This window comes from Callithrix jacchus, chromosome 15 (genome assembly GCF_049354715.1).
Source record: "Callithrix jacchus isolate 240 chromosome 15, calJac240_pri, whole genome shotgun sequence".
In the NCBI taxonomy this organism is placed as follows: domain Eukaryota; kingdom Metazoa; phylum Chordata; class Mammalia; order Primates; family Cebidae; genus Callithrix; species Callithrix jacchus.
This window is the reverse complement of record NC_133516.1, coordinates 103,706,645-103,720,667: the sequence shown is the minus strand read 5'-3', so window position 1 is coordinate 103,720,667 and position 14,023 is coordinate 103,706,645. Positions and strand designations below refer to the sequence as shown.

At 39.3% G+C, this 14,023-nt stretch overlaps 2 protein-coding genes across 20 annotated transcripts in view; one reads left to right on the top strand and one right to left on the bottom strand.

Annotated features, from left to right (window-relative positions):
• Positions 1-14,023, bottom strand: part of SPICE1 (spindle and centriole associated protein 1) — an 89,117-nt gene that overhangs the window by 58,679 nt on the left and 16,415 nt on the right. For all 19 annotated transcript variants that reach the window (XR_013527754.1, XR_013527755.1, XM_078352350.1 and 16 more), the window contains one exon: positions 2,320-2,418. Coding sequence is in view for 17 of the 19 variants with exons in the window: in XM_078352350.1 (XP_078208476.1) it covers positions 2,320-2,418 (99 nt within the window). In the remaining 2 variants the exon portion in view is untranslated. The remainder of the gene's footprint in view (positions 1-2,319; positions 2,419-14,023) is intronic.
• Positions 10,162-12,114, top strand: LOC100410039 (cilia- and flagella- associated protein 210-like). The gene is given in 4 exon segments (XM_035274504.3): positions 10,162-10,397; positions 10,400-10,701; positions 10,799-11,438; positions 11,441-12,114. Coding segments are annotated over 4 exon segments (1,647 nt in total). The 5' UTR covers positions 10,162-10,234; the 3' UTR covers positions 11,983-12,114.

Genomic DNA, 14,023 nt, shown 5'->3' with positions numbered 1-14,023 from the left:
GAGCCAAGATTATGCCACTGCACTCCAGCCTCGGCAACAAAGCGAGACTCCATCTCAAAAAAAAAAAAAAAAACAAAGTGTGATCACTATAGAGAGGTTCAGTTTGTGTCTGCAAACATCTTAAGCATAGACGCTACTACAGGGAGAGATGAAATTTGAAGGCAATGCATAATTTCATAAAATGTGAAAAGTCACTCAAAAGGCACTGAACTAACATGGCAGGGCTACCACACTGCATGGCTCCATAACTTATCATAATATCGAGTCCACGTAAATAGCACCCCCTGAAATTGTGTGGTACACAGCCTGCACAGTTCAAAGTAGCAACCCTGCAACGTGGCCCTCTCCAAAGCAACTTCAGCCATTTTGCTACACAGATTTGGTAAGGCAGGAAATAAAATAAGTTAGTTTCACTTCTAAGTGACGAGGAATACAAAGAGTCAAAATAGATTCTCATCAAAGACTAAACTTTTTGGCCATGATTTATATTTGGCTCAAGGCTTTTCTATATGAAAACTGTTATTACTTTTACACTGACTTAGAAAGGTAAAAGATAAACGCCAGGCATGGTGGGTGCACTTGCAGTCTCAACTACTCAGGAGGCTCAGAAGGTCGAGGCAGGAAGATCGCATCACAAGCCCAGGAGTTTGAGGCCAGCCTTGGCAAAATAGCAAGGCCTTGCCTCAAAAAAAAGGAAAAAGGAAAAAGGAACAGGTAAAAGAAAGGTACAACAGGATTATGAGAACGGTTTTCAATAATCATTTAAAAACTCAGGCATACAGATAAATGATATGCTTGAAATTTGTTCTCACGGAAGAAAATAATTCCATCAATACTAGTTGTTTAAAACTTTTTGAAATTGCCTTTAAATCTAATCTACAAGCCATTTCAGAAAATGTCTCACTATTTTTATCAAGACAGTATTCATCAGTTTCATCTCTTCTCCGTCATTTACCATTTACTCCAAATGACTTATGACTATTGTCCAAGTTCAGTCTACCTTCAAAAAAACAAAAGATTTTTCCAGCATTGCAGATAATAAAAATAAATGAGGAAGGTTCTGAATGCAATATATGATAGGTTTCAACTAAGTTCTGAGCAACAGCAGCATACTGGAATAAATGCAGTCATCCCACAGTATCCAGGATCCCCACATATATCAAAATCCACGCATGCTCAAATCCCACGTAACTGCATCTCCACGGTGCGAAACCCACGTACGGGTTCTGCATATGTATTTTCAATCCATCTTTGGTTGCAGAGGTGGAACCCAAGGATACAGCCAACTATATTTATCGGAAAAAAAATTCATGTATAAGTGAACCCGTGAGGCTCAGAGCTGATGTTGTTCAAAAGTCACCTGTCCTGAACTTCCCAAAGTCACCACTCTGAAGGGGAAACACTTATGTTATCATGTTTTTCCTATTTATCAGTTCCTTACCTTACAGTCACATTCTTATTATTAAAATTTTACAGCCAATCAGACAGCAACAAAAGAAGTCCCGCTCCCCCACTTCAAAGGCTGCCAGTTTGCCCAGGATATCTGGCTAACACGGTACGTGGCAAACCGGAATATTCCAAGTTCAAAAGAATCCTTGAGATCCAAACTAGCTACTCAGGAGGCTAAGGCAGAAGGATCGCTGGAGTCCAGGAGTTTAAGGCTGCAGTGAGCTATGATGGCAACACGTCACTCCAGCCTGACAGAGCATGACCCTGTCTCTTAAAAAAAAGATATAAATCCCCGTGGTAACACCAGGCAATATTCAGGTTAGGAGCCAGAGACGGTATGTCGCAGGTATTTGAGACTTGTCTTACATTGTAAGAGAACATTTGTTCTGAAACCGATCAACCTCTGGAAGTGAGCAATTTATGGGATAAAAGAGCAAAGATCACCTATTTTTTTCGGCCAAAAATGGCACTCACATGCTTATGAAATCACTGGTTGCTCTGAACAAATCAAAAGGTACTGAAAAAATTCACAGCCTTCAGTGACCCCCGCGAGCTGCAGTTGCCTTTATGCAGTGAGTTCTCAAAGAGAAAGTGAGAAGACTTTCTTTTAAATATGCTCCCCATTCCCTTAAGATTCCAATTCTTCAAAGGAGATAGACGTTACAGCCTGGACGTGTGTATTCTAAAAACCTCCCCCAAAGGATGCTGCTCTTTCCTCCAAGAACTGGACTACCACACGCCCAGAAACCTATTTCAGCCTATTACATGATGAGCCCCATTCAGAACACCATCTTCCATGGCCAGAGCCGTATCTCCATGTCCATGCCTACAGAGTAATGTGACATTATCTACTGTCCCACTTATACTCACATCCCATTCTTGCTTCACTGAAGCTTTCTTCTTCTTTACTTTCAGTGTCTTTCTTACACCCACTCGGGGACCACAGCGGTTCACTCTGACAAATGACATCTGGGAATAATAATCACATCAACTTTTTAAAATACAAGTAAAAGCAATAAGCATCACCAGAGCGGGACGAGACCTAGAAAAACACATTTTAAAATGTCAGAAAAAAAATTGAAGCATGATGAAAGGAACAGGCTATTAAAATACTTAGTTCTTTCATTTTACAACTAAGAAAAGTTGGTACTGATAATTAGAATAAAAGAGGTCTCAAGTCAATAACATGTATACATATGATTAATAAAGAACTCTAAGAATGCAAAAATTATGGCCTAAAGCAGAGAACTAAAACAGTAATCATAAGTTACGTCCTCAGTTACACACATTCACAATTAGTAGAAAATAGGCTAGTTAGGCCAGGCGCGGTGGCTCACGCCTGTAATCCCAGCACTTTGGGAGGCCGAGGCGGGTGGATCACGAGGTCAAGAGATCGAGACCATCCTGGTCAACATGGTGAAACCCCGTCTCTACTAAAAATACAAAAAATTAGCTGGGCACGGTGGTGCGCGCCTGTAATCCCAGCTACTCAGGAGGCTGAGGCAGGAGAATTGCCTGAACCCAGGAGGCAGAGGTTGCGGTGAGCCGAGATCGCACCATTGCACTCCAGCCTGGGTAACAAGAGCGAAACTCCGTCTCAAAGAAAAAAAAAAAAAGAAAATAGGCTAGTTAAAGCTAATAATATAAATGTAAGGTGAAGGGAGGAAAGGGAAGAAGAAGTTGGAGTTCTTTTTTAAGCACTCTAATACTCAAAATCACTACCAGGTACATATGTGCTTACCTGAAAATAAAGGCAGCTCACATTTAGAGAACAAATGAGGTATGACACCACTTCTAAGATATCTGTCACATGATGCTAAAAGGGGCTACTTACTGATTTTTTTCTATTGCTGCTATACAAATTAATAATTATTGATTTGAAACTAGAATTTTTAAATTGCCAACATTGGCTTGCCACTGTTTACATAGCAATGCTAAGGACACTAGACTACATATTATACCAAATTAGGAAAATGCCCATAATCCCCAAACACCAGGATTTTACAATACATATATGACTTTTAAAAAGCAGTCTATACACATGACGACTGCTGCAGATCTTTTTAACCTACCTAAATAATTACAGAACTTTCCAGCTGACCCCCTTACTCCCAATGAGCCTAAAACAAGAACTCTAGTACTTTCCTTAAATACTTTTTAAAAAATTACTGTCTACTACAATAAAAATGTCTAAATACAAGTATTTCTTAAGGTTTGTCCTCAATCTTCCTTGCACTCTGTACTCTCTCTTAACAAGAACATTCACTCCTTAAACATGGCATCTAATTTCAGCATTTACAATTCAACCCAAGAAAACAAGTCACATACAAGTTGGTAATGATGATGATGACGGCAGAGGTGGTAAGGATGGCATCGGCTAACACACACTGTGTGCTTACTCTAAGCCAGATACTATTCTAAGCTCTTCAAACATTATTTCTTGAATCTTCACAATAACCCCATAAGGTACTTACTAGTTATTCCTCATTTTACAGATGAGAAAACTAATAGACAAAAATTAACCAACCATGAAGATCACACGGTTAGTAAGTAGCAGAGCCGTAAGTACCATTTAAAAAGATATGAAGTGCAATAGAATAAGAGTCTAAAACTCTTACATTTTTAGTTTACTTTCAACAAGAGTGCTAAGACAATTCAATGGGGAAAGAATAGTCTTTTCAACAGATAGTACTGGGACAACTGAATACACATATGAAAAAGAATGAAGTTGGAATCCTACCTCACACCATATTCAAAAATTAAATTGATTCATGGATAGAAATGTATGGAGCTAGAACTACAAAACTCTTAGAAGAAAACAGGAATAAATCTTCATGAGCCTTGGGTTAAGCAATGGTTTCTGAGAAATGACACAAAAAGTACAAGCAACCAAAGAAAAAAAAAATTGACCTTAATGAAAATTAAGAATTTTGGTGCTTCGAAGGCACAATCAAGAAGATGAAGACAACCAATAGAATTGGGAGAAATTATCTGCAAATCATTTATCTTGAATCCAGACTATAAAAAGAATTGTTGGGCTGGGCGCAGTGGCTCAAGCCTGTAATCCCAGCACTTTGGGAGGCCGAGGCAGGTGGATCACGAGGTCAAGAGATGGAGACCATCCTGGTCAACATGGTGAAACCCCGTCTCTACTAAAAACACAAAAAATTATCTGGGCGTGGTGGCGCGTGCCTGTAATCCCAGCTACTCAGGAGGCTGAGGCAGGAGAATTGCCTGAACCCAGGAGGCAGAGGTTGCGGTGAACCAAGATTGTGCCACTGCACTCCAGCCTGGGTAACAAGAGCGAAACTCCGTCTCAAAAAAAAAAAAAAAAAGAATTGTTACAAGTCAAAAATTTTAAAAATCCGATTTAAAAATGGGAAGAGGCCTTGAATAGACAATTCTCCAAGAAAGATGCTATACACAGCTAATAAGAACATGAAAAGATGTTCAACGTAATTAGTCATTAGGGAATTACCCATCAAAACCACAATGAGATACCACCTCACACCAACTAGGATCGCTATAATCAAAAAGATGGACAACAAGAAGCACTGGCAAGAATATGGAGAAACTAGAATCCTCACATATTGCTCACGGAATATAAAATGGTGTAGGCACCCTGGAAACAGTTGGCAATTCCTCAAGAAGTTAAATACAAGAGTAACCACATGATCCAGCAATTCCACTCACATATTTACTACATACAAAAAGACTGAAAACACAAGTGTACATAAAAACTTGTACATAAAAGGTCACGGCAGCATTTTTACCAGACAAAAACTAGAGACATCCTAAATGTCCACCAACTGATGACTGTATTAATAAAATGTGGTATATCTACACAATGGAATATTACTTGGCAATAATAAGCAATAGTGTACTGATATATGCTACAACATGAATGAATCTTGAAAGGGTTCTAAACACAGAAGGTCCCATATTGTTTGATATCATTTATATGATGTTTCTAGAATAACCACAGAGACATAGATTAGTGCCAGCATCTAGAGGGAGCACAGAATGGAGAGTGACTGCTAATGGGTTAGGGTTTCTTTGGGGAGTGAAGAAAATGTTCTGGAATTAGACAGCGATGTTAGTTGCACAATTATAAGAATAGACTAAAAATCTCTGAACTGTATACTTTAAACGGTGAATTATAGCTTAATAAAGCTGTTATTTTAAAAGATATGAAAACAACTGTTATTCAAAGAAATAAATCTAATGTAAACACTTAGATCTTTAACCACTGAGATCTCCAATTTACTCTGCAAAAACAAAAAGGAGTCATAAAATGTCAGTATACCTATATGATGAATTATGTACCCATTAACATTATATTAAGGAAATGTTTAAAATTATATTAAGTAAAATATATAAGAAGTATAAAAAGTAGAATACAGAACTGTATATATAGTATATTCTCAATGATGTTGGAATATAGGCATTATTAATAAAACACTTATCTCTGCTAAGAGCTTCACATTTGATCCCACAACCCCGTGAGGCCTGTTCTGTCTTGAGAGACGATATAGTATAAAGGCGAAGAATGCAGTCTGAAATCACTGGGTTTACATCCCAGCTTCGTCACTAACTATAAAACAGAACTAAGGAAATATATAAGAGCTTAGAACCCCGGCTGATATGGTTTGGCTGTGTCCCCACCCAAACCGCATCTTGAATCCCCACAGTCCCCACATGCTGTGGGAGGGACCCAGTGGGAAGTGACTGGATCATGGGGGCAGTTTCCCTCAGGCTGTTCTCATGATAGTGAGTGATTTCACACAAGATCTGATGGTTTTATAAACGTCTGGCATTTCCCTGTTGGCACTTACTTTCTCTCCCACCATCTTGTAAAGAAGGTACCTGCTTCTGATTGGCCTTCTACCATAATTTTAAGTTTCCTGTGGCCTCCCTACCCATGCAAAACTGTAAGTGGATTAACCTCTTTTCTTTATAAATTACCCAGTTTCGAGTGTTTCTTTATAGGAGCATGAGAACAGACTAATACACCTGCCTAGCATACAAAATTGCATTTAAATGTTGAGGATAATGATGTCAGTGATAACTATCAACCCCTTCCCAAAGAAGAAAAATGAGGCTGGAATAATCAATGTAGTGAAAATAGCCAAACTGCCATTTTTAAGTAATTTAAAGATTCAGTGCTATCCCCATTAAACTACCATTACCATCTTCACAGAATTAGAAAAAGCTATTTTAAAATTCATATGGAACCAAAAAAGAGCCCATATGGCCAAGATAATCCTAAGCCAAAAAAAAAAAAAAAACAAAGCTGGAGGCATCATGCTACCCTACTTCAAACTATACTACAAGGCTACAGTAACCAAAACAGCATGGTACTGGTACAAAAACAGACACATAGACCGATGGAACAGAATGGAGAACTCAAAAAATAAGACTGTACACCTACAACCATCTGATCATCAACAAACCTGACAAAAACAAGCAATGGAAAAAGGATTCCCTAATTAATAAATGGTGCTGGGAAAAAGAGTGAGTCATATGCAGAAAACTGAAACTAGACCCCTTCCTTACACCTTAAACAAAAATTAACTCAAGATGATTAAAGACTTAAATGTAAAACCCAAAACTATAAAAACCCTAGAAGAAAATCTAGGCAATACCATTCAGCACATATGCACAGGCTAAGGTTTCATGATGAAAATGTCAAAAGCAATTGCAACAAAAGCAAAAATTAACAAATGGGATCAAATTAAACTACAGAGCTTCTGCACAGCAAAAGAAACTGTCATCAGAATAAGTGGACAATCTACAGAATGGGCGAAAAATTTTGCAACCTATCCATCTGACAAAGGTTTTATATCCACAATCTACAAGGAACTTAAACAAATTTACAAGGAAAAAAACAAACGACCCCTTAAAAAGTGGCCAAAGGGCGTGAACACACACTTCTCAAAAGAAGACATTTATGCACCTAACAAACATATGAAAAAAAAAGCTCAACATCACTGACCATTAGAGAAATGCAAGTCAAAACCACAATGCGATACCATCTCATGCCAGTCAGAATGGAAATTAGTAAAGAGTCAAGAAACAACAGATGCTGGCGAGGCTGTAGAGAAAAAGAACAACTTTACACTGTTGGTGGAAATGCAAATTAGTGCAGCCACTGTGGAAGGCAGTGTGGCAATTCCTCAAAGACCTAGAACCAAAAATGCCATTTGACCCAGCAATCCCATTACTGGGTATATACCCAAAGGAATATAAAGCACTCTATTATAAAAATACACACATATGTTCACTGCAGCATTATTCACAAGAGCAAAGACATGGAATCAACCCAAATGCCCATCATTGATAGACTGGGTAAAGAATTGTGGAACATGCACACCAATGAATACCATGCAGCCATAAAAAAGAATGAGATCATGTCCTTTGCAGGACATGGATGGACCTGGAAGCCACTATCCTCAGCAAATGAATGCAGCAACAGAAAACCAAACACCACATATTCTCACTTATAAGTGGGTGCTGAACAAGGAGAATACATGGACACAGGGAGGGGAACAACACTTACTGGGCACTGTCAGAGAGCAGGGGGTGGTGGGTGGACGGAGAGCATCAGGAGAAACAGCTAATCCCTGCTAGCTTGAATACCTAGGTGATGGGTTAGTAGGCGCAGCAAACCACACATTTATCCATGAAACAAACCTGCACATAGCGCATGTATACCCTACAACTTGAAACAAAATTTTAAAATATTAAGGATATTAAAATTCAAAAAAATGAAATATGAAGCTTGGAGAAAGTACATACCTCAAAGGCATACAAATAATAATGAGCAAAGCCGGGAGCTGACACGCAAGACCAGGTCTGACTAACTCTAAAGCACACTCCAGAAACCTCTGCCAGAACTGGGTTACCTCTGCTTGGTTCTAAATTCCCAAACTTTCCACAGTGAACCTATGTTACTCTCAAAAACAGGGAAAAAATTATTTCAAGTTACATTCAGAATATTTTACTTATTCAGAAGCTAAAATTCCACCAGGCTCGATTCTGAAAAACCAGGCACGATTCTGAAATATGCAAAGGCTTATGAGTAGTAAAAAACAGCTGTCGAAAGGTCCAAGCACTTGTTTTCTCTTGCAGGTGAGGTCCTTGATTTACCAATATCAAAAATTTAGAAAATGAAGCAATTTTTTTTTTTTTTTTTTTTTAGACAGAATCTCGTTCTGTCACCCAGGGTGGAGTACAGTGACGTGATCTCGGCTCACTGCAACCTCCGCCTCCCAGGTTCAAGCAATTCTCCTGCCTCAGCCTCCCAAGTAGCTGGGACTACAGGCGTGCACCACCACACCCAACTAATTTCTGTACTTTTAGTAGTGACCAGGTTTCACCATATTGGCCAGGCTGGTCTCAAACTCCTGACCTCATGATCCGCCCACCTTGGCCTTGGAAAGTGCTGGGATTACAGGCGTGAGCCACCAGACCCAGCCTATCTTTTTTTTTTTTTCTGCACTTTAGGTTCTGAGGTGCATGTGCAGAACATGTATGACTGTTGCACAGGTACATACATGGCAACCTGGTTTGCTGCCTCCATCCCTCCATCACCTCTATCTGGCATTTCTCCCCATGTTATCCCTCCCCAACCTCCCTACCCCCCTGCTGTCCCTCCCCTATTCCTCACCAACAGACCCCAGTGTGTGACGCTCCCCTCCCTGTGTCCATGTGTTCTCACTGTTCAACACCCACCTATGTATGAGTGAGAATATGCAGTGTTTGATTTTCTGTTCTTGTGTCAGTTTGCTGAGAATGATGGTTTCCAGATTTATCCATGTCCCTATAAAGGACACAAACTCATCATTTTTTATGGCTGCATAGTATTCCACTGTGTATATGTGCCAAATTTTCCTCGTCCAGTCTATCATTAATGGGCATTTGGGTTGGTTCCAGGTCTTTGCTATTGTAAACAGTGCCCCCATGAATATACGTATATATGTGTCTTTATAATAGAACAATTTATAAACCTTTGGATATATACCCAGTAATGGGATTGCTGGGTCAAACAGAATTTCTATTGCTAGGTCCTTGAGGAATTGCAATATCTTTTTAATCATAGAAACTTGTACACTAATAGTGACTTATCATAGTAAATTCAATATATCCAAACAAAAACTTTTTTAAGCAAAGATACAGAAATTAATATAAACACATGATCAAATGCCTGAGTACTATTTGTGTGAATGTGAAGGTTACCAATTTTAACCCAAGACAGATTCACCTGGCAAGCACAAACAGTGGTGAAATGAAGGTGTCCATCTGTTGTTATACTTTTGCTTCAATAAGCCCAGTTAAAAATGGTGTGGTCAGCAGGGAGCGGCTCACACCTGTAATCCCAGCACTTTGAGAGGCCGAGGCAGGTGGATCACAAGGTTGAGAATTCGAGACCAGCCTGACCAACATAGCGAAACCCCATCTCTACTAAAAATACAAAAATTAGCCAGGCGTGGTGGCACAGGCCTGTAATCCCAGCTGCTCAGGAGGCTGAGGCAGGAGAATCGCTTGAACTTGGGAAGCAGAGGTTGTGGTACACTAGGTTCCATTGCACTCCAGCCTGGGCAACAGAGAGAGACTCCACCTCAAAAAAAAAAAAAAAAAAAAAAGGTTAAAAATGGTTGTGGTAAAACCCAAAATGCAATAAAAAATTTAAAAAAAAAAGAAAGGTGGTTCGAGAAACACTCTGCTGGCTGGAGTCGGCGGCGTATGGCGGCGCCGGAGTCACTTTTCCAGATTTGGAAGCACCATGGGTACCTCGTCCGAAATACTGGTACGGTTTGGACGGCGCTGTGGACAATCGAAGGAAAGCACAGAAATAAGAAACTCTGAAAAAGATCAAGTTCTCTATCCACCTCTTCTACCTAGTAAAGTAGATCTCCAGCAGGTCACCATAATTACACATGATGAGTGGGAAAGATTCAAGATAGCCTTGACAGGCTGACAAGAGAAGCAGCATGCCTCCGTGCAGAAAGAAAGGCAAAGAAAGAAATGCATTTGAAATCCCAAGAAGTGGTAAAACATTGGACTAATACATATGCAGGGATGAAAGAACAGAAACTTGAAGCCAAAAAGAAGCATGATGAAAAAATAGAGGCAGAAAGACAAATTCTTGATCTGGAAGAAGAAATATACAAACAAGGAAAAAGAAAAAAGGCCATTGAAAATGCAAAGCAGTATCAATTTTACCAGACAGAAAGAGTGAAAAACTTTCATGTACTACTTGGATTTTCTTGTATTTATATATATATTTAACATATCTATACATAATTAGGCATCATTTTCTTAAAGTACTATAATTTTTCTTTCGTAGTCGGGACTTCTTCTTAGTAGAGTTATGAAGGAACGTGATGCCCAGATTGAATTCCAAAAGAGTAAGATAAAATCAGATAAAAAATGGGAGGGACAGTTGAAACTCAACATTGAAAAAGCTTTTAAAGAAGAACAAGAAAAAGCAGAAAAACGGCATAGAGAAAGAGTGGCTCTTGCCAAAGATCATCTAAAACAAATAAAGGAACATGAGGAAGAAGAGGAAAGAAGGAAAAAACATGAAGAAAAAGATGCTGAGGAAATAAAGCGACAGAATGCACTATATGAAATCGAAATGAGAAAAAAACTAGAAAAGAAAAAAGAAGAGATACACGAAAGCAAGAGACGGTTTCTTGAACATATGCAGGAGAAACATATAATCAAAGCTGTACAACAGCAGCAGCAAGAGCAAGAGGATGAAAAGATTAGAAAATTTATCAAAGCAAAAAAGTGTCTTATACAAATGAGGAAAGAAAAAGAAGCTGAAACACACAGGCTTATGGAGGAATGAAGAGAAAGAATACATAACTTCTTGAGTGAACTAATGAAAGAGAAACTTGACAATGAAGATATGATTATTGCTAGAGATATTGCAGAAGCTGATGCTGAATGGGAAAAAAGAGAAAAAGATGAAAAAAGCAAAGCAAATTAAAAGCAATTGCAGAATATAGAGCCATTGTGATGAAAAATAAAGAGGAAGAAGAAAGACAAAGAAAAATAGAGGCTAAAGAACAATTGCTGGCTGTCATGAAAGCAGATCAGATTTTCTGGGAACATGAAAAGGAGAAAAAATGCAAAGCTAATAAAAAACACCGAGAAGTTCAAGATGCCCATATTCAGCAAATGGCCAAAAATAAGTTTAATGCAAAGCAAGCAAAACAAGCAGAATTAGATTATTACAGACTTACTGAAGCTCTTGTGGCTGTAAAGGAGAAAGAATTTCAGGACTATGCCAGACAGGTCATTGAACTTGAATCGGAAACAACAAATAAATATATTTACCCTCTTGTAAAAGCTGTACAGGAAGGACCTGGAGGTGGCCGTGGACCAGTGTTTGTGGACAGAGGTGGATTAAGACCCAGCTATCAGGCAAACGATATTACTGGAGTCCAGCTCCCTTTTTATAACCCCCAGGGACCAAAATATAATTTTCAAAAGTCAAAGAGAAGGCTAGGTTTTACATGGTAGAAAAATTATTTTTAACATTGAGAAGACTCAAGTTGTAGCATATATGAGCTACAAATGTAAATGGATTATATACTTATAATTTCTGTTAATAAACTGTTCTCCATCTAAAAAAAAAAAAAAAGAAAAAGAAAAAAATATTTTTGCATAAATGAGAAAAAAAAAAATGGTTGTGGTCACCTTAAAATTATCCCCAGTGATTCATGGTACTTATATAATCTCCTCTCCTTAAGTATGAGAAGGACCTCTAATTTGTTTTAGCCAATAAAATAAGGCAAATGTGAGGATAGATGTCATTCTTATGATTATGTTACACAAGAATGTGTAATCATATCTGTCTTGGAAGACCATAGCAGAAGATGTTTTTCTGCTGGCCTTGAAGACACAAACCACCAAGTTGTAACTGTCTGTGGAAAAAGCCAGAGGTAAGGAATTCAAGGAGCTGCAGGCAGCCTCTAGGTCCTGAGGACAGCCTTTAGTAAGAAACTAGGGCAAGGTGGGGAGGTGATGAGGCTCAGTCATAAAGCCACAAGGAAACAAATTCTGCCAACAACCTAAGTGCATGTAGGAGTGGATTTTTACCAAGTTGAGCCTCCAGATGAGAATGCAGACCGGCCAACAACTTGATTACAGCTTTGGAAGACCCTAAGCAGAGAATCTAAGCCATGTCCAAACTCATAACCCACAGAAATTGTGAAATGATGAACAGTAATTGTTTTAGGACACTAAATCTGTGGTAATTTACTCTCTGTGTACGGTAGGCTGACACAGGTATAGCTAAGCTGCTGTCCCATGTCTGCCCTTCTCTTGCCATCTGACTTCATGAAGAGCTACCCTTTAGCCTGTATTTGCTAATCCTTGGTTCTACCGCCAAGTTCCATTAATTACAGAAACTCTGACCCTACCTTTGCACTGAAAAGCGTTCTCTTGAACACAACCAATTATAGTAACCATATTTTTCTTAACCAAGGATCAAACGCTGTGGTCTAACAAAGGAATTCTGTGCCACTTACAGAAACCAGAGCGTAAGTGTGCTATAGTTCATTGTCAAAATGTAAGATTAGAGGTATTCTGATGGTTTAGTGTTAAGACATCAAATATCAAAATTAGCAGAGCCAAGAAAATCTATGCCTGCTTGGAGAAACTGAAATACTAATAGCCCTTTCCAGCTCTGCACACTCCCACTCCTAGAAGCCCCTCTCCTCTCTTGGCTTCCAGGACACCCTTTCTCCTGTTTTTCTTCTACGATTTTCTCCTTTTCTTCATGGGCTCTATTGTCCCCCTCTGCACACACAACTTAATCAGTGATCTCCACCCAGTTCTACCTCAGTTCTCAGTCCTCTTGTCTTTCCATTAGATACCCTCTCCTTTCATTCACTAATTATCTGGGGGAGTGCAGCACACACCAGGCACTGGCTGGGCATGAGAGATACAAGTAAACAAGTAAACTGAGACACTGGTAAACAAGCCTAACACGGTGCCAGCTCTCATAGAGCTGCTTTCTTCATCGTCAAGGGGCAGTTCACACCCTCCATCAGTGATCTCACCTACTCCCTTAGGCAAAGCTATGAGTGTATGGACACACAAACATACTGGGAAAATGAGTCCCAAATCAATGATTCGCACCTCTCCTCAAAACCTCAAACACAATGGCTCGCATCTGTAATTCCAGCAACTCAGGAGGCAGCTCAAGACCAGCCTGTGCAACATAGCGAGACCCTGTCTCTACATTGTTTTTTTAATTAGCCAGGAGTAGCAGCGAGTGCCTATAGTTCCAGCTACTCAGGAGATTTAGGTGGGAGGTGCTTGAGCCCAGGAGTTGGAGGCTGCAGTGAGCTATGACGGTGCCCCTGCACTCCATCCTGGGCAACAGAGTGTGACTCTGTCTCTTAAAGAAAAACAAAACAAAAACACCAAATGCTCAATGTCTAACGACCTACTGTACACATCTCCAAAATGCCACAAATACAGTATATCAAAATACAGCTCATCATACCTCAGATCTCTACTTGCTGATATATAACTGGTTGACTCGATAAATACG